The 20,232-nt window shown below is 58.7% G+C and overlaps 1 protein-coding gene across 5 annotated transcripts in view; it reads left to right on the forward strand.

Annotated features, from left to right (window-relative positions):
- Positions 1 to 20,232, forward strand: part of NFATC1 (nuclear factor of activated T cells 1) — a gene marked incomplete at both ends in the record, with an annotated part of 100,798 nt that overhangs the window by 4,492 nt on the left and 76,074 nt on the right. For 3 of the 5 annotated variants that reach the window (XM_079717388.1, XM_079717391.1, XM_079717389.1), the window contains one exon: positions 9,537 to 10,614. In XM_079717388.1, coding sequence (XP_079573514.1) covers positions 9,537 to 10,614 — 1,078 coding nt within the window. Of the gene's footprint in view, positions 1 to 542; positions 634 to 9,536; positions 10,615 to 20,232 lie in introns of those variants that run through there. The other 2 variants (XM_079717390.1, XM_079717392.1) reach the window with 1 other exon arrangement.

The raw sequence follows: 20,232 nt of genomic DNA on the forward strand, positions 1-20,232 counted from the left end.
CCAGCTCGCGGGGAGAGTTTATTTAAAACTCGGAAGCCGGCGGCCGGCAAGCTGCTTGTTTATGTAAACCCGGAAACAGCGGGGGGAGGGGCGCGGCGGGGGAGGGCCGGGGGGAGGGGCGCGAGCGGGAGTCACGTTACCCGAGGACGCGCGGCCGAGCGCAGGGCGCAGCCGAGCCCCGGGCGCCTCGACCACAGGTGCCCGCGGCCGGGGCCCCGACCCTGGACCCCGACCGGACCCCCTCCAGGCCCCTAACCCCGACCCCGACCCAACCTGCCATCCCGACCCGACCCCGACCACGGACCCCAGCCTGACTCCAGTCCAGGACCTCTACCCAGGCCTTGACTCCTGACACCGGACCCCGCCCGACTCCAGCCTAGATCCCGACCCCGGACCCCGACCCGGGACCCCAACCAGGTCCCCGACCCCCGACCAGACTCCGAACCCAGAATCCGATCCCACCCGTGACCTCCGACCCCGACCCCGGACCCCTGATCTCGGACCCCGACCCTGACCCTCTGATCTCTGACCCCCGACCCAACATGACGGGGCTGGAGGAGGACCAGGAGTTCGACTTTGATTTCCTCTTCGAGTTTAACCAGAGCGACGAGGGCGCCGCCGCGGCCACCGCAGGTGGGTCCGCGCGGGGCCGGGGCGCAGGGAGGGGACGCGGGGCCGGGCGGGCCGGATCCGCGGCGGGAGGGGCGAGCCCGGAGGCGCGCCGCGACTCCCGCCCCTCTGCCCCGGGGCGTCCCCCGGTCTCCCGTCCCCGACCCCCCCCGCGGCGCCAGGGGCGGGGGCAGCGCCCATAGCCTCCCCAGCGGGTCCAGTTGAGGGGCGAGCGGGGGTCGCGAGGGAGGCCCCTTTGGAGTCGGCAGATCCCCCGGCCAAGCGTGCTGGGCTCGGGGCCGCACTCCCGCTGAGCCCTGAGCGCATTCCCGCTGGAGGGGCCTCCTCTTTAGGGCGGGGCGCCGCTCCCGCCCGGGGACAGTGTGCCAGGCCCTGAACTTGGACGTCCCGGCGGGGCGGGGGCCACGAGCTCCCCAAGGCTGCCCGCCCGCTCCCTGTGCCCGCAGCGCTGAAGCCTCCCTCGCCCCCCGCCCCAGGAAAAGTTCCAATGGAACTAGCCTCCGGTACGTCGGACCACCAAGGTCCCCGGGCCTTTCCTTCCTTTCGTTTTCTCTTCTCGGTCAAAAATAAAGGTTCTACTTAAACAGAAGATAAAGGGACCCCCCAGCCCCCCAGGGTGTGTGCTCTTGGATAAGAATAAGCCCTTGAATGATCACGCCCCCTTTTACTGGAAGACCCAGTCTGTGCCTGGGGCCGCCCTGCGTGCAGGGAACCAAGAGCCCCCTCCTTGCGGCCTGGCTCTCCCCGACCTGTCTTTCTGCCCCCTGTCGGCCCCCTTTCTGTGTCTGTCTTCAAGATGTTCTCTCTGTCCCTGCCCACGTGGCGGTGAAGTGGTGAAGCTGAGCCCAGCACACTTGGCACTGGCGGGCGCCCGTCTCTGCAATGACTGTATAATATTTTCCGTATCATTCACTGCCCCTCTTTTAAAAGTGCAACGTCCTGCTCGTTTTTGTATTTTTTTTTTCCGGTACGTGGGCCTCTCACTGTTGTGGCCTCTCCCGTTGCGGAGCACAGGCTCCGGACGCGCAGGCTCAGCGGCCATGGCTCACGGGCCCCGCCGCTCCGCGGCATGTGGGATCTTCCCGGACCGGGGCACGAACCCGTGTCCCCTGCACCGGCAGGCGGACTCTCAACCACTGCGCCACCAGGAAGCCCCCTGCTCGTTTTTTGAAAAAATAAACGTTCCAACCAGGCCAGGGCTGCTTGAATCTGCCCTCCCTAAACGTCTTCTCTTTTCCACTTCCTCGGCTGCGCCGTCTCCAGGCCTTTGGGTCAGGGGGAGCCAAGGCTGGCGAGGGTGGGAGAGCGAGGCAGTTGTCTGAACAGATCTGGGGCCGGAAGTGGAGAAACAGGCCCTGAAGGCCTTCAGCACTTGCTGGGGTTCGGCTGGGCTGTCTGTGCGCAGGTCCTGGCTGGGCTTCCTGGGTTGTTTCCACCAGAAGACTTTCTCCCTTGGTATCCAACCCCCTTTTCAGTCTATTTAGCAAATATCTTTGATGAGAGGCTTGGTGATGCGTGGACCGCACTCCTGACCTCTTCAGGGTGTGAAAGCCAGTCCAGGACAGGGACTGCCATGCTCGTCCTGTGTCCTCAGGGGCTCTGCTGCCCGCTTGGTGCTTGGGAAGCTCCCAGAGTTGGGGAAGGCCTCACGGCCTCCCCCTGTCTCTTTGCATGTCTGCTTCCCCCGACAGCAAGCTGAGTAACACTCTCAAGGTGCGTTTTCAGCCTCACTGCCAAGCATACAGCCTCCACCCCAACCTCCAGGGACCACAGTCCCATTAAAGCCTCCTGCAGGAAGGCCTCGGGGTGCTGGCAGCTGGGACCCAGCATTCACCAGGCTTTGGGGGAGGGGCAGCTGGAGAGAGCTCTGGGCAGAGATGGAAAGGGCTCCTTCCCCTTGTCAGGGTGTTGGGAAGAAGTTGATAGAAAACATTCCTTCTTATCTGTTTATGTGAGAAACACTCATACTTTTTTCTTTTTTATTAAGACTTTTTGAGAACAGTGTTAGCTTCACGGCAGAATTGGGTGGAAGGTATAGAGATTTCCCCCTCGTCCCACAGGGACGGTCTCCCCCACTATCAACATCCCCACCAGATGGTACCTTTGTTACAGTCGATGAACCTACACTGACACATCATCACCTAAAGTCTGTAGTTTACATAGGGTTCACTCTGGGTGTTGTACATTCTATGGGTTCGGACAGGTGTGTAATGACACGTATCCACCATCATGGGGTCATACAGAGTGTTTTCACTGCCCTAAACATCCTCTGTGCTCCCCCTGTAGCTCCCTCCCTCCCCCAGCCCCTGGCACCACTGATCTGCTCACCGGGTCCACAGTTTTGTCTTTTCCAGAATGTCCTGTAGTTGGACACACAGTGCGCAGCCTTTTCAGATGGGCTTCTTTCACTTAGCAACATACATTTACGTCTCCTCCATGTCTTTTCGTGACTTGATGGCTCTAGTGCTAAATAATATTCCCTTGTCTGGATGGACCCCAGTTTATTTATCCATTCAACTTACCAAAGGACATCTTGGCTGCTTCCAAGTTTTGGCAATTATGAATAAAGTACTTTCTTCTTGTTCTTATTAGTTGCTAACATTCCATTGTAACTATTAATTATTAAGTTCATGATTACATTGTTATATTAAATTCTTCAGCTCTTAATGGGTGACAGGAGTGACTTCACGTTATTTCTGGAATGAACCTGGATAGAAATAAATGAATGAATGACTAATTCTGAGATCGATTGTGAAGCGAGCTGACGCAGAGCCTTAGAGATGATACTGAACCAAAAGTGGGCACTTTCTCAAAAGGACACAGCCAGCCCTGACCTTGGGGTCCCTCGTCCCTGTCACGATTTTCTCTGAGTTGAGAGCGGCATCTTCTCACCTGTCACCCTGTCACTCCCGCCACCTCTTGCGCTGGGACGTGTGGCACCCGGGTGTTCGAGGGGCCGTGGGTCCTGGGGTTCTTTATTTCCAGAGCACTTGGCAGGTGCGGATAGACAGTCAGCCACCATTTGTTGGGAGAAAGAAAAGAGAATTTTAAAAATAATCTGCCCTGGGCTGGGCTGGGCTGGGCAGGGTGTTGTTTGCCCTCCCGGGGCCGCTCCCGGCTCCTCTAGGGAGGAGGCTGGGCGTTGGGCTTCCCTCTCTGGGGAGCAGGCAGAGAGCCTCCTGCTTCTCTCTGGGTCTCAGGAAATAGCTGCTCTGCTGTCAGCCGGGCGGCGGGCGTGGCCCTGCTTCCCGCCCGCCTGGGGCTCCTGTTTTCTAAGTTATTTTGGCCGCCGGGCTGGGGACTGTCGCCCTGGCAACTCAGGAGGAAATGGGCCGGGCCTCGGCCTCCCGGTGGCCTCGAGGGCAGGTCCCTCGCCGCCACCTTGACTGTGCAGGATGGCGTTTCACAGCTCACGTGTGAAAGGGGGCATCTTGTGATGACGTGAAGATTTGGGGGCGTTTTTATTCTCAGTTCCCTCCTCGGCAGTGGTGATGGTGATGGCGAGGACGCCCCAGAGGCCCGCGTGTCTGCGCAGGAGGGCGCGGGGCCGGGCGCGGGCGGGGAGGGCTCGGGCCCAGCACCCAGAGCGCAGGCGGCCCCTCGGCCTCTTAGCACAGGTGACTGCCCTTGCACCTTCAGCTCAGCAGCCCCAAAGTTCCAGAGATGTTTCCACCAGCGGGCTGCTGTGTCCCAGAGGACATTTTAATTCTCTGTGGTTTGTCAGAGGAAGGCCACAGCGACTCATGGCCACGGGGTGTTTTTAATTCCTTCAACGTGGGGCCTGGAAGGTGAAGACCTAAGGCAGTGAGGCTGGGGCGTCGGAGAGGGCCCCTGTGAGGACGGCTGCTTGTTGCCTTTGGAAATCGTCTCCCTGGCAGGCAGTGGGCTGACCGGTGCCCTCAGAGCTGTGTCTGTCTGTCACCCACGGGCCTGGCCACCCCGGTGGTGCCCTCCTGCCCTGCCCAGTAAACAGCTCCCGACAGAAAGGTCCTGGCGTGGAGCGTCTTTTTTATTTTGTGTTTTGTTTTGTTTCCACTACCTGCGAAGTATAACCTTGCCGTGAGGGACAGTGCCCACGGCTGGGGAGAGGAGGCCTGGCGGGGCGTTTGGACGCCTGGCTGCCAGGCTGCTTCCAGTTCTATTTCTAGCTTCGTGTCCTACGGCTCAACCCCAGCAAATGCTGAAGGGGATGTTCCGTACAATGAAAAACAAAAGTCGCCATGACGGGCTCCTTCTCAGGGTCTGTGACCGACGGGGGACGTGGGCAGGGGCAAGGTGGCTCCCACTGTCTGGTGAGACGGCCGCCGTGTGCGGAGCGAGGGCGCAGCCAGCAGGGCACTCCGCGTCCCCGTTGAGGGCCCGGATGGCGCCGGGCAGGGGTCTGAGCGGTCGGGAACCTGCTGAGATGCAGTCGGCCACGGTGGAAGGACACGGCTCGACTTTTTTGGTGGTTGTGCAGAGATGATGTGATTGTGTGGTTCTGAAATACGTGAGCTTTCAGAACTAGAGGAAATACTTCCGCCAGCGCTGGCCTGTTGAACGAGCTGAGGATGGAGCTCGCGGTGGGTGCTGGACCCACCGGGAGCTGAGGCGCGGCCCGCGGGCTCCAGGCACCCCTACTCCCCATGCGGGCGTCCATCTCTGCGCCCGCCCCCACCGGGGACCTGGAGGCGGCATGGCTTCAGAGATGAGCCACGCTTTCATGAGTGTCCACTATATTAAGCCGTTTTGAATAAGCTGTCCCCAATATTTGCTTAGACTCCTGCGCTGTAAGTTGATGAATCTCCTGGGCGCAGGCAGCCAGGCTCTGGAGGCAGCAGCAGAAACTGGGGGTAATGGGTGCGGATCACTCCAGTGGCCGCTGGTGTGACACGCATCAGCCTGAGCATCTCAGGGCTGTCAGGAAAGTTACTGGAAATGTTTTCATTCCAGGTAAATGTAATCCCTTTGCATAGTTCAAGAATTCAGATTTGAATACGGTTTTGGTAGGAAATTGAGTGGAAGCTGGGAGGGATGCGGGGAGGGGAGAGATGCCCCCCCCACCCCGGCAGGAAGGCAGGCCCTGGGCAGGCTGGGACCTACCTGTACGCGTTTTGTCCGAAAAGGGAGAACTTCCGTCACCAGACTGTGGCTGAGCTCAGAATCAAGTTCAGGCGCTTAAGGCTTTTCCTTTTTTTATTTAATTAAGGAAAACTCATGCTTAGAGGGTCTTTTTTGTGTTTTAATAAAGGCTTATGTTTTTCCCTTCCTCGTTGCGTCGCGCTTGTTGACCGACGTTGGTTAAATAAAGGCCCCCCTTGGAGTGCCCTGGGAGTCATCTCCCTCTGGGGGCCGGGGGCAGGGGTGGGCACGCTCTCAGATCCCTGCCACGACTCGGGCTCGGGACCACGAATGTGGCTGAGTCCTGTGGGCAGGTGGTGGGGAGGCCCCAAGCTGATTGCTAGGATTTTTTTGAATTCTTAGAATTACCTTCCTGCCAACAAATGGTGGTTCAGTGATGGGATCGGCTGTATCTTTTAAAATAAATGACAGATTCACATGATATCCTCAGCTGGGCGGGAAGTGTGGGGATCTGTCCACTAAACCCGCTTCAAGGCCCCCCAAGGCCTCCGGGTGCTGGGGAAGAGGCCCAGCAGGCCCCCTGAGGTTGTGCACGGACTCCCCGGGCCTGGGCTTTGTGCACAGTTTGTATGTTTCCCGTCAGTGTCCTGCCTGGACACTGTCCCTCCTGGAGTCGATGACTTGTCTTTAAAATGAAGTCCGTTCTTCGTCGAATGCTGCACTTCACGTGGAGGAAAGGGCTCAAAGCACGCGGTGGCCACAGAAGCAAGGGTGCAGGTCTGGGGCACCTTCACTCCTCCCAGGAGCAGCCGGGTCTGGAGCCCTCCTTCAGCTGGGGGGCTGGCGCACTGTCCCTGCCATCTGGACGTTGCCCCCTTGCGGACAGAACGTCAAGGAGGCATGGAGCTCGTGCTGCATCATAGCTGCTGCCCCGGGCTGCGGGTGGAGGGGTGCCTGCCAGAAGTCGGGGCCCCCGGAGGCTGCTGCCCTGGGCTCTTTGTCCGCAGGAGCTGGGACCGGCCTCCTCCGTGGGCCAGGGAAGGCGCACGTCCAGGCTGGTTCAGGCCGGCGAGTACCCTCTGGTGTCGGTGCAGGCAGAGGCGGGGCCCGTGTGTCGGGCTGCGGGCCTGCAGGGGATCCAGGGCGGGCGGGGTGAAGACCCCACTCGCTGAGGCGGAGCTGGAGAGCCGGTGATGAGAAGCCGCCTGAGAAACGCCAGAAATGCCGGTTCCGATGCTTTAGCTCACATGATGCCTGGATGGGGGGGGCGGGGCGGGGAGCCAGGGTCTCTGTAACTCACACTTGACCTTGGAACACGTCAGACGTAATACAGCTACTTGCTGAAGCGTCGTTACTGAAATTCCCGCCCTGGACGTATGTAATACGATTTATTAATGTTCTACTTACTGACCACGCAGCCCTCATGGTGATCACACAACAGGTGGTGCAGGACACACCAGCCCGTCCAGCCTGCTTTTGGTTGACATCTGACTTACCTGAAGCCACACAGGTACTGGGAACGGTTTTTTGTTTCTCAAACTGGCAGTTCTGGTTAGAATGGTTTGGAAAGCGTTGGGCCGGCGGTGAAGGGACACCCTCTTAGTGGGAGGTCCGTGGATGTGGCTGTAACGTCCGTGTAACGTACCGCCGCGCTGTGGCCGCAAGGGGACCTTGGTTCTGCCCGGCGCATCGGCCAGGTGCCTCTGGGAAGAAACACAGAGCAGCGTTTAGGATCCCACGGTAACTGAGAGAAGACTGATTCCGTGTTGACACCACTGCCGCCCCTGATGGGTCCTGCCCTCGCAGAGACCCCGGGGCCTCCTGTGGGATCCACACCCGCCCGCTGCCGGGGTCCCTCTGGACAGCACTGGCCCGGCCTCCTCTGCGTCCAGGGCCTCCGCTCACCCAGGCACAGGGTGGGGCTGAGGCAGGGGTGTCCGCACCTTTCCCGAGGGGGTCACCGCGTGGCGGGGGTGGCCTCAGCGGCCTGGCCTGCAGCCCCCGTGCCCCCTCCTTCTGAGCAGTCTTGACTGTCTCCTCTGGACATGCCTTTCCAGGGTTATTAACCTCCTGTGTGATTTTTGCAAAGACTGTCCTCCGATTTTTAACATTCTATCACGGTTTTTGTGTTAAATGTGTCCGTGGGCCTGCGAGGGTGCTGGTGTGAGCGGGGGACCCGGCAGTTGAGGGGAGCTTCGCCCAGCAGCCCCAGGTGGGCTGGGCGCTGGCGTCGGGGTCCGGCCCCTGGTCGCGCCGCCCGTCCTTCCCTCTCGGGATGAGGGGGTGACGAGGCTTGCGGGGGGCATATCCGCGGACCCGCCTAGCCCCCCTCCGCCCAGGCGCCGCCTCCCACTCGGAGCTTCTGGTTCCTCCGCTGCAGTTTCGCTTCTCTCCTCCTCACGGTTCAGTCTCTCCCTGGGGCCGTTTACAATCCGGCACCGAATCTGAGCATCTGGACACTGATGCTTTCCCCCCAGAAGACAGCCCGCCCTTGACCCCCGGGGTGGGGTGCGGGGAGGGCAGGGCCTGTGTGCTCTCTCTGGGCCGCTCTTTTGGGGAGCAGCAGAGAACAGTGTTTTATGGGGCGGGGGATTCAGAGTGTAAAAGGATATAAGGGTCTGGGTTACCAGAGGGAGGTTGTACGCTCCTTCTGAAATAAGCCATAATGGAAATAGATTTCCCACTGTTTGGGGAGCTGGAGCCACTTCTGTTAATAAATCCGATGGGATGTGAACCTGTACTTTGAGGCCCTTGATTCTCTGGGGTCCGCCCAGGTGGGTTTCTGAAGCCCAGCATAAGGGCAGCACTGTCATTGGATGAAGCGTCTCCAGGCTGGTGCGCTTGGCCCGGGAGGTGGTGTAGGGTTTCCTCGAGCAGCTCCATTATTCAGAGACCTTGGGAGCCTCAGCTCTAGGCACACGGTAATGAGGTACCCACGTGTTACAAAGGGTCTGTTCAAATTGGAAATCCAGACGTGTGGCTTTGCTGCTAAAAATGATTAATTACACTAGTAGTGATTTTTTTAAAACATATTTTACTGAGGCTATAATCAATATATAATGATTTAATATATGGCTGTACATCAATATTCTCTGCTTCGTTTTTCCTGTAAAAGAAGGATTCTTAGGCCATGAGCCACCATCAGAAGGTACATGAGAGATCCCGGAACCTATGTGTTCGTCCAAAACCCTTGGGGTGTTTCCTCTGTCGCTGGTGCTGAGTCTATCACAGCGTCTTTAAGCGTCCAGGCCCCCGTGTCTAAAACCCGCCCGCCCGCCTGTTGTTGGGGCAGGTGGAGCACCGTTTTGGACCAGGCACAGGCCTGGGACCTGGAGGCAGGGGTGGACCAGGGTAGACCTGGGCGGGCCCGATGCTGCCCTCAGAGGCGTGGGGTCTGCTGGTGCAGGACGTGATGGGTGAGATGGTGAACGTGAGGAGAGGAAGGAAAGTGGGGGACGGTGACACGCCTGTTGGGCTGGGGGCTGCGACTGGGGTAGGGCAGGTGGCGGACGCAGTTTGTGAGAAAAAGCAGAAAAAAGTAAGGGGACCGGCGCTGCGGCTCTGCGGGAAGGATGTTTGCGCAGAGGGAAGCCCCGGTGGGCGCGTGTCCAAGTGGGAGGGCGGTGGCTGGAGTGGAGAGAGGAGGGGCCTGGGAGGGGCGCAGGGACCCTGCTGGCCAGGCCGGGGCTCGGGCTGCTTCTCCGCTGGAGCAGCAGTAGCGGAGCCCGTCTCGGAGGCCAGGCGCGCGGGGTGAGGGGTGAGGCCGGTCCCGGATCGCGGGGTCCCTGGGCTCGTGGGTGGCGGTCCCGTGGCCAGCGCCTTACCCGTCTCCCCCTCCCTTCCAGAGCACTACAGTTACGTCACCTCCGGCATCGGCTCTGGTCTGCCCCTCTCCTCCGCCCACCCCTCGCTGCCGGCCCCATGCCACGAGCTGCAGACCTCGGCCCCGGGCATCTCCACCGCAGGCTACGGGGCTGCCCTGGATGGCGGGCCCTCGAGCTACTTCCTCTCCTCCGGCGGAGTCAGGCCCAACGGGGCCCCGGCCCTGGAGAGCCCTCGCATTGAGATCACCTCCTACCTGGGGCTGCACCACGGCAACGGCCAGTTCTTCCATGACGTGGACGTGGAGGATGTCCTTCCCGGCTCCAAGCGGTCCCCGTCCACGGCCACCCTGAACCTGCCCAACCTGGAGGCCTACCGCGACCCCTCGTGCCTGAGCCCGGCCAGCAGCCTGTCGTCCCGCAGCTGCAACTCCGAGGCCTCATCCTACGAGTCCAGCTTCTCGTACCCGTACGCGTCCCCGCAGACGTCCCCGTGGCAGTCCCCCTGCGTGTCCCCCAAGACCACAGACCCCGAGGAGGGCTTCCCCCGTGGCCTGGGGGCCTGCGGCCTGCTCGGGTCCCCGAGGCACTCGCCCTCCACGTCGCCGCGCACCAGCGTCACCGAGGAGAGCTGGCTGGGGGCCCGCACATCCCGGCCCTCGTCCCCCTGCAACAAGCGGAAGTACGGCCTCAACGGCCGGCAGCTGTCCTGCTCCCCCCACGCCTCGCCCACGCCGTCCCCGCAAGGATCGCCACGGGTCAGCGTCACCGACGACACCTGGCTGGGCAACACCACGCAGTACACCAGCTCGGCCATCGTGGCCGCCATCAACGCCCTGAGCACCGACGGCAGCCTGGACCTGGGCGACGGCGTCCCCGTCAAGGCCCGCAAGACCGCCCTGGACCACTCGCCCTCAGTGGCGCTCAAGGTGGAGCCGGCCGGGGAGGACCTGGGGGCCACGCCGCCCACGTCTGATTTCCCACCCGAGGAGTTCCCGTCCTTCCAGCACATCCGCAAGGGCGCCTTCTGCGACCAGTACCTGTCGGTGCCGCAGCACCTGTACCCGTGGGCCCGGCCGCGGTCCCCGACGTCCTACACCAGGTAAGCGGGTCCAGGCGGGCGTGGACCTCGGCAGCGGGTTCCCGAGGCCCGGGTGCCGGCAGGGCTGGTTCCCTCCGAGGCTCAGGGAGGATCCCGCTCTGCAGCGCCGGCTCTGCTGCCGTCCTGGCGTCCCTCCGCCTTCACACCCCTCGGCCTTCCCCCGGCCTGTGTCTGTGTCCGAATCTCCCCTCTGTCAGGACCCCTCGTGCTGGTCGAGGGCCCACCCCAAAGACCTCACCTCACGAATTCTCTCCTTTTTAAAGGCCTGTCTCCAGGTGAGGTCATATCCGAGGTGCTGGAGGGGGAGCGGGGTCAGACCTTCGGGGACAGGAGTCAGCCCGTCACAAGGGTTTACCGACACGTGGGCTCAGTTTTTGTTTTGTTTCCTATAAAACCAAGTGACGCTCGCGTCTGTGTTTTTGGCTTCCCTGCTCGCACCTAATTGCCATCACTGCACTGTCGGTGCAGATGCGGCCTCGGCTCCGCAATTCCCCGGAGTAGCGCCCCCGCCCAGCCCCGCCCGCTGGCGTTTGGAAACAGCGCAGCCTCCTCCTCCCAGGAGACGGGCTGCCTGGCGGGAGCCTCAGCTCCTCCGAGCGTCGGGGCTGCTGGTGCTCCGTTGGGTCCACTTACTCAGCCCAGGGTTTTTATTTTTAACTAAACAGCTTTCCCAACAGGTGGGCCGCTAATGACCCCTGGCAGAGTGCTTTGTGCTCCAGGACTTCTATCAGGCGTAGACCGTGCACACGGGCCTTCCCAGGAGGTACACGGCCTTTGCCGTGGGGGCTGCGGGGGCCTCTCCAGGAAGACGCGTGTGTGACAGGCATGCAGGCTTCTGCCTGGAGATCCGGGTATTCGAGGCTTAGTGTTTTCTTGCTCCTGCTCCCTGTTTTGTTCTGGCGGCAAGACTGCATGGTAGGGCCTAGTGCCTTCCAGCCGTCGTGCCCATGAGATGAGGAGAGCCGATCAGTAGGGTTTCACCTGTTTCAGAATTTTCTCTGTTGTGCTCAGACCCTCTTTTTCTCCACAGCTAAAGCACACACGAGGTAGTTAGAGCTGCCAGCGGATAATGTAGTTCTAGGCGCCAAACGAACACAGCTAAACCTTTTTGGAAGTTTGTGGCAAAGAAACAGTATGAGAGATGACAGTTTCTAAAGCATCGGACGGTGAATACGTCCTTTCTGCTGGCACGTTTAGGAGTCAAGAGGTAGAGAAGCGAGGATTACCACGGACTGGGAATCAGAACCTGGGTTTAATTCATAAATGTGGGATTTTAAAAATCCATTTGGAGGCATGTTAAAATATAAACACTGTTTATGCCAGCCGTCCTCTCTTTGTAATCATTACTTAAGAAGAAGGATATTTTGAAGCTAACCTGCTCAAGCCCACAGGCCCCCACCCAGTTTAGGACCTTCTCATTTTCATGGACTGTGATGGGGCGTCAGTGAACCCACATCATCCCTGCAGGTGCAAAGGTAACTACCATGTCTCCAGGCGCTGCTGTGACCAGACCCCACAGAAGGGGTGGCTTAAACAGCAGGCGTTTATCCCTCAGGGTTCTGGGGCTTGGAGTCTGCGGTCCAGGTACCGGCGTTGAAGTCCTTGGACCGGGACCACCCAGGGGCCTCGCCCTACCTTGACGGCCCCTGTAAAGACCCCGCATCCAAGCGCGGTGGCCTTCTGAGGTCCTGGGGTTAGGACTCCAACCTGGGACTTCTGGAGGGACCAGCTCAGCCTGTGACCCCCGGTGGCAGATGGGGTGGCTTCCTCAGGACCTCAGCAACGGGGAGCCTGCGGGTGTTTCTGGGGGTCGTCCTGCGTCAGGATGCAGAGCTGCTGCCTGCTGTCTGCTCCGGGGTCTCAGGGATGATTCCCCGGTTGAGTGACCTGCTCCATTGATCTCTGGGTCCCAGAGCTCTGGGCGAGGTGTGATGCTCCCGGCGTTCCTGTGAGTTCACGCCAACAAACCCTGTGAAGGCACCACACTTCCCCCCGAGGGTTTGAAGTCAACTTTTCCCACTGTTGTGGTTCCACATCAGAATATGTTTCCTGGTCCCTGGCGATGTGTTTCCGTGTGATCCCGTCAGCTGGTGCGGGGGGGTGGGGGGTGTGGAGTGGGCGGCTGGAGGCCACGGGAGAAGAGAGAGGTCGGGGCACTCACCTGCGGGGAAGGTGGCCAGACTTCCTGCCCACGGGGTCTCGGGCTGCCCAGCTGGGGTGCCCGGTGCTGACAGGCTCCAGAGTCTGGGGTGGAGGGCTTATCGGGACAGATCCACTTCCCAGCCTGTGGTGCAGCACCTCTGGGCACTTCTCCTTCTGTCTTGCCAGTAAAAGGAACTTTTTGATGAGAAGTGTGCAGCGTTATTCTCTTCCCAAGGAACTTGGGGGCCATGGGATCACTGCCCTTTTGGGGTCTTTTTGTCTGTACAGCATGCGTGGCTCGCCCCTGTGTGCAGAGCCTTCTGATAGGCCCACAGGGTCACAGAATGATGCTAAATTCTTGCCACAGAAGGTTTGTGAAACCAACAACAGTGTTGGATAGACGTTCATAGGCTTCAAATAAGAGTTTAGACTTATTTTAGAACCTCAGAGAACGACGCTCCTGCTCTTAAAGCTTGGGAAACGCAGGTGACTTTTTTTAAGTGCTCCCTGTCCTCACGTCCGACAGGCCACGAGCCTCTTCAGGAAGGGGAGGGTCTTCCCACCTCGCTTCTTTCTGCAGGTGAGAAAGCAATTCCGCCAAGGATGGTACCGGGCGGCTCCCACGATCGGCCGTGGCGGTGAGGGTGGAGGTGACCGGCCGATTCCCACTCCCAGTGGATTGTTTCTCAGTGGTGGTTTTCAGATGGTGGCTTTCAGAGGACTTTGTATTGTCCCAAAGGAGCTGAAATTTAAATGTCCATTGATTCAAGCAAACGTACTTGAGCGTCTGCCCTGGGCGACGGTCCATATCCAGGGTCCTCGCTGTGTGTGTCCAGTGAACTTGAGTTTCCTTTAGAATAGGCTCGGGGAAGGTCCCAGCTTTTGAGGTCTTAATGTCTCTGTCTGGGCCCGGCATAATCTCTGAATTTGCCTTTAAAGGGGCAAAGTTACACGAGGAATGTATAACACTTAAAAGGAAACTAGTTTGGGGAATGCGGAGCATTTTAAGGTGAGTCTTTCGTAACAGCAGCAGCACACGTGTCGAATTAAATTCCTACAGACAAACTTTGCTTTTGTGATTTGAGGAGTTAAAGAGTGGACTTTCTCCAGGGGTGAGGGCACATGATGAACAGGGTTCCTTGGAGCTGCTGGGTTCGGTGACCCGAGGGGCTGCGTGTCCAGATCGGTATTTCAGACGTGGTTTCTTTTAGGTTTTGGGGTCCGATTGATGATGTTAATAATATCCATAACCATTATGCTGTGTCTAACTGTTAGTTTCCAAAAGTCTGATGAAACTACTGCTGACTCTGATTGCATTTTATAAGTTGTTTGAATATTTCAGAGTTTATCCTAATTTGGAATAAGATTAAATGAAGCTGGAGGCTGGTAACAAATCCAACTACACGTCATTCCGCTGGGGCACCCCTGGCCCCGGCCCGTCTGCACTCGAGTGGTCTCCATCAGGCCAGCCCACTCGGGCTTTTGGACCAGTCAGTAACTCCTGGGTTATTTTCTCTTTTCTGACCTGGCAAAGGATCTTCAGCCACGTCATCTGAAGATCACAAAAGGAAGCTCGCTGGGGACTCCCCTGGCGGTCCAGCGGTTAAGACTTTGCGCTCCCACTGCAGGGGGCTCAGGTTCAGTTCCTGGTTGGGGAGCTAATATCCCATATGCGGCACGGCCGAAAAGTTAAAAAAATTTTTTAAAGATTACCAAAAAAAAAAAAAAAGGAAGCTCACTGATAGTGAGCTTTAAAAAGAAGACAGTTTGGGGGGAGGTCTCTGCACGGTCCCCCTGAGCACTTGCTTACAAGACCCAGTGCCAGGGTCACATGTTCAGGCTCCACTAATAAGAGGTAGATCTGGACTCACGCCGTGATTAGCTCACCCCAGAGGCGCCCGCTGGCTGGGCCCCTGCTGCCCGGAGCCCTGACGAGTTTTCCCTCTAATCGGGGGGCATCGGGGACCCTGGGACCTTTCTCTGATGTCCACGTCCTGCTCCCAGGATGCTGGTGGCTGCTCGGGGAGGGTGGGAGCCCAGCAGACAGAGGTCCTCACGAGGCCAGAGGCTGACCTTGGCCACAGGCCTGCAGAGGCTCCTGCAGGTGAATTCGGAGTCTGAGTGCAGGACCCGGGCTGTGTGTTTCTGCAGTTGTGCTTTCTTGCTGCAGGAGTATGTGGTCTCAGAGGCCCGAACCCTCATCCCCGCGGGGCAGGCTCTTTCTGGTTTCCCAGAGTTCACAGCTGACGCCAGGAAAGGTGCTCTGTGTACTGCCTTCCAACTGGAAAAATCAGCCTTGCAGATGCAGCTGTGATCTGTGGATTTGTGGCAGAGGGAGAGGCTTCCGCTCCACCTTTAGGGCCCTTCCCCCAGGGTGGACGTGGAGGATGTAGGCCCTGATTTCTCTTTTTGATGTTGTTCTATGAATGTCTATTTTTAGCCACGAAAAGGAGAAAGAGGATCCCAAGTACTTTTGCGTTCCTGAAGAGGATAACATAATTTGAATCTCTGTGGCTTTACACACAGATTTTTCAGTCTAGCCATTGAGATCTGCCATGTTGGCTGGTTTTGTAGATAATCCAAACGCCCGCAGAGTTTCGGCTACAAAGCCGGTCAGCTCCTGGCCTGGTCCTGCTCCCGCCGGGCCGTCCATCCATGTGCGTGTGAAGGCGGGGCCGCTGCGCTCAGGGGTCTCCCATCCCGGGGCCCCTTCCCGGGTCTCCAATCTTGAGATTTCCCAAACTGTGAGGAGACCCGACCAGGAGCAAGTGTCCAGTGACGACACGCGCGACTGACCACAGACACAACAGAATTGCTTTCTGCTCAGACATTTTCCTCCGAGGAGAGTGTGGGGTGCTTGTCGGGGACCCCGTGCACCTGCAGCACACCTGGGCTGGGCCTCCGGGGAAAGAAGGGAACGGTCCTGCCGGAGACTGAAATGTAATCGTGAGGCAGCGATTGTCCACCTTTAAAATTCAGCCTTCCGTGAAAATTAATGAGCGAAATTGTATTTATATGTCATGATGGGCTTTGCTTTTTAAATAAATGCTTCTGAAATACCTTCTGGAAGCTGGGGCTTGACCCACAGCGTTGAGCTGGCTGGTTTTCGGTAAAGAAAGCGACCCGCATGTTGTTTTTCCCTCTGAGGTTTCCCGTCCAGGTTGGTCTGTGCTCTGAGCCCGCAACAGGCACCGGCTGCGAAAGCCCACGCGACTGGAGCACGGACGCGTTGCGTTAATCACGCGCTGCGTTGCAGTGCTCTCAGCGCCGGTGCCTGTGTCACTCCGGCCACGTTGTTGTAAAGGCTTGTTGAGGTGCACGGTTCTGGCCTCTCCCTGCTCAGGCTTCATGTAGATTTAAGCGGTTGTTTCCGGGATCTGACCGTTCCGCTCAAGCACTGGTCATGCCTTGGAAGCCCCGGGGCCCCTGGGGACGCGTGATTTTCTTCCGAGAGTCACTTCCCACAGGTGAGCATGGCCACCTGCAGGGCAGTCACACCGTGATGATGCCTGATTCCCCTGAGCCCAGAGCTCTGCAGGGCCGTCGGGATGTGCGTGCACTGTGGCCTCAGCATCCCTCCCCGGGGACCTGGGCTCGGGGCCAGCGAGCTCACGGGAGGGGTGGATGGGTCTCACTTTACAGATGGGGAAACTGAGGCACTTGGAAATTGCTAGACACAAAACGAAATACAAAAGGCTGTAAGGCTCCAGTTGCCCAATCTGGGGGTGCGAGGCGAGTGTGGTCACTGCAGGGCTCGAGGCTGGGAGGATCCACTGAGTCCCCCACTGCGGGGGCACGTCTGGGGGCTGGACACGCACCTGTAGGTGGTACTGGCATCCCACTGTTTTATTTCAAGTCATATGTTACAGGGGGTGGGGGGATGCGGAGTCCGGGATGCTGCGGTCACTCACTCTTGGTGTCCAGAGAGCACGGCAGCGGGGGCAGCGCCCAGCGGGCTGTGCCTGTCGGGCACGGGGTCTCCTCGGGCCTGACCACAGGCTGAGCTCTGTTTCAGCGAGACCCTCGCTGAGGCTGTGAGCTTCTCTAGTCCTCAGGGAGCAACGTGCCTGATGCAGGTACATTCCTGTAGATGATCTGAGAACAGCTTATTTATTACATCCTGAGCCACTGAAGTCTGTTTTAAACTTAGAGTTTGGAAATGGAATGGTTACTATTTCATGACTGTCCAGGTTTTTCTGTGGGTCCCCTATTAAAACAGATTAAGGATGAACTCTGGGAGTTGCCCCCTGACTGTCCTGTCATCTCTGGGTAGAAATCAAATCTGAGTGTCAGTTTCATGGCTTATTTATGCCCCATCCTACATTAGCTTGGCGGTTCTGTTTCTTGGTTTTTATAAGCAGTGTGGCAGGTATCATCTGAGCTTTCTCAAGCTCTGTAGTGGCTAGTTAGCAGCAGGCTCTGATGGCATCTGAAAAGGCATTTGGGGCCCAGTAACAGTCACAAACACGCTGGCATCTACCCCCTGTAACAAGCATGAGGGCCAGTGGTGAAGCAGAGGGACCATCCAGGGCTCAACTTCCCACGGGGGTCCTCACCAAGTAAACATGCCTCCACCCATCCACCCACCCACCCAGCCACCCAGCCTTCTTTCCATCCACCAGACATCCATCCACCATCCAGGGCACGGGCCCTCTCTGTGCCCTTTGTTCTACTCCAAGAGTGGATGTGAGGGAAAGGCAGCGTCCTCCCTTGTCCAGACAGTTCTGGTCCCCGGGGACGGAGGAACTGGGTGCAAATGCAGTTGTCTAGTCTTGGGTCAGGAGTAGCCCCAGTAGTTTGAGAAGTTCCTCCAAAGTAGCTTATCTTCCACCTCAGCTGGATTTCTGGACAAGAGCTCTTTCTGTCCCACTGGGCTGCCCCCACACTGAGTTGTAGGAGCACCTGGTGTCCTTAGACGTGTCTTCTCTCGGGAGACGTTTTAGGAGTTGGAGGGCTTGTTTTCCTGGAGAACAGAGGGCCGGCTCTGTAAGAGGAGGGCCCTGCAGCGATGCCGCCCTCTTGCGAGCCGAGGAGGAGACCCCAGGCAGCCGTCCGCCCCGGGGAGAGGGGCCGGGTCCAGTCTGCCTGGGGGTCCTGGAGGCTGCCTGGCTCCCCCCGTGCAGGTGCAGGGCGGTGGGAACGGTCGGGATGCAAGTCTGGACGGCAGGGCCTGAGAGGCTTACGTGAGACTGGCCTGTTTGGGGGGGGCGGCGGGGCGGACGAGTGGTGCAGCGTAAGGGTGACGGCAGTTTTCCGGAAAGCCGGAAGGAAGTCTTCGCCCCTTGGGGTTCTCCACACCCTGCTCGGTGGAGCCGCTAAAAGCAACGGATTCTTACGAAATTCCTGAATCGATCATTAAGAAAAAAAAAAAAGAATCTCTCCACGGTGACCTTGCTGTTCTTGTTCTGAAAGTTCCAGGTCGTGACTGAGTTTGAATTGGATTCCTGAGCAGACCTGGGCCTGGCAGAGCCTCCGAGAGCGTGGAGAACGAGCAGGTGCCCTTCCTGGGCTGCCCGCCTCCCGAACACACACCAGGCACCAGACCCCATCCGTGCCCCTCCGAGTCCCCAGGGCACGGGAACAAGCTGGGGACCAGTCGGGAACAAGTCAGGGCTGAGGTGGCAGCAAGGAGGGGTCTGGCACTGGTGTGACCCAGACAGGGCCTCTTGGGGGGGGATCCTGGGCCTCACGACGGGTCACTGGCTGCAGACTCTCGGGGTGCGGGTGCCCGAGGGTGGGAAGGCCGACGCGGGGTCTCCTCTCACCTCACTGGCCTCCTTGCATTTTACTGCCCGGCCCTGTCCCTCGGCCCCCTGTTCACCCACCAACGTCTCCATAAAAGCACTTTTCCAGCCTCCGGGAGTGGTCAGGGCACCTCCTCCAGGCCACCATCCTCCTCGTGGCCAGTCCTGTCCCCGAGTCCCCTCAGCGCCATCTGAGTGACAGTGCAGGGGAAGCCAGTCCCAGCAGCTGGGGGTGACCACCTGAGACCCCCGGCCGTGAGCTCCTGTCTGAGGCCCGCCCCCCGGTCCCATCCCTTCCAGACCCATCAGACGTGCAAGGCCGACCCCGAAGGACTTTGGCCTTTCGTGGATCACAGCCAGCCCTTCCCCGAGAGCTGCTCCCTGGGAGGGTGGGTGGGTGGGTGAGGATGCCACCCACGGCCCGTGAACCTCTGGGGGGTCATCAGCAGAGAGGTCGGCTTCGCCAGGGCGCCCTCCAGGAAGGCCGACCTTTCTGGCGTGGGAGGAGCTTTCTCACCCATGCCTGTCGGGGGCCCCGGGGGGAGCTGGGTGGACCTTGGGGCGAGGTGTGTGGTCCCGGCCAAGCCTTGGCCCACGGGAGCCTTTGGCGGCCCGGAGACCCTGCTTGATTAAATAGCCAAGAACTGAGCTGATAACCTTTTTTAAAATTAGAGGGGAAAAGACAAAACAAAGCAAGTAAGTTAGGCGGCCGTGGGCTCCCGACCCTGGGAAAACGCGTTGCTTTGAAGTTGGGCTGATGTCCTTCCCCTTCTGCTCTGGTTCTCTCATTCAGGCGGACTTCAGTCCTGCCAAGTTCAGTTTGTAGCTTCAGCTCTTTTAGAAACAGAAGAGTCCTGAAAGCTTTTACAGTTTTCTTCTAAGTGATAAGTCCATATGAGCCTTAGGTCTCAGAAAATTCAGAATTGAAAGGATTCTACCCAAACCATCTGAACAAAAGAGCAAGCCACCCTCCCCGGGTGTCTACACGGAGGGAGAACTTCACAGCATAGGGGCTTTGCTGAGGCTCGCGTATGTGGCACCTTGCGGTGGGATGTCCAGTGCACGTTGGTTCTCTGACGTTGAGTGGACAAGGCCTTTTTTCCGGGAGAAGGTTCCAGAAGGGCTCCAGGCTCGGGTGCAGCCAGTTTAGGGAAGTCGCTGCCTCTGACTCAGAACAGTCACCGAGCTCGCCAGGGCAAGAACAGGAGGGTGAGAAAGTAGATGATTTGGGGGTTTAAAATTCATATCCTTCACTATAGATACTTTTCATTTTTATTTTTTTAATTTTTAATTTTTTTTTTTTTTTTGCTATATGCGGGCCTCTCACTGTGTGGCCTCTCCCGTCGCGGAGCACAGGCTCCGGACGCGCAGGCTCAGCGGCCATGGCTCACGGGCCCAGCCACTCCGCGGCATGTGGGATCTTCCCGGACCGGGGCACGAACCCATGTCCCCTGCATTGGCAGGCGGACCCCCAACCACTGTGCCACCAGGGAAGCCCTGTGGATACTTTTTAATGCCGATAAACAAATAGGAAAGAGAATCCCTGACAGTTCCCGACCCTGGAATATCACCGTGGTAACTTGAGTGCCTGTTTCTCAGCTTCACTCTTTCACTCTGTATCACAGAAAACCAAACGTGTACACGAGTCAGAGACTAGTCACGGGTCGCCACGCCCACACCTAACTGACTGATTACTTGTGGTCCCCGTGCCTCACCTCCTCACCCACACCCG

Source organism: Hyperoodon ampullatus, assembly GCF_949752795.1.
Source record: "Hyperoodon ampullatus genome assembly, chromosome: 13".
Lineage (NCBI taxonomy): Eukaryota > Metazoa > Chordata > Mammalia > Artiodactyla > Ziphiidae > Hyperoodon > Hyperoodon ampullatus.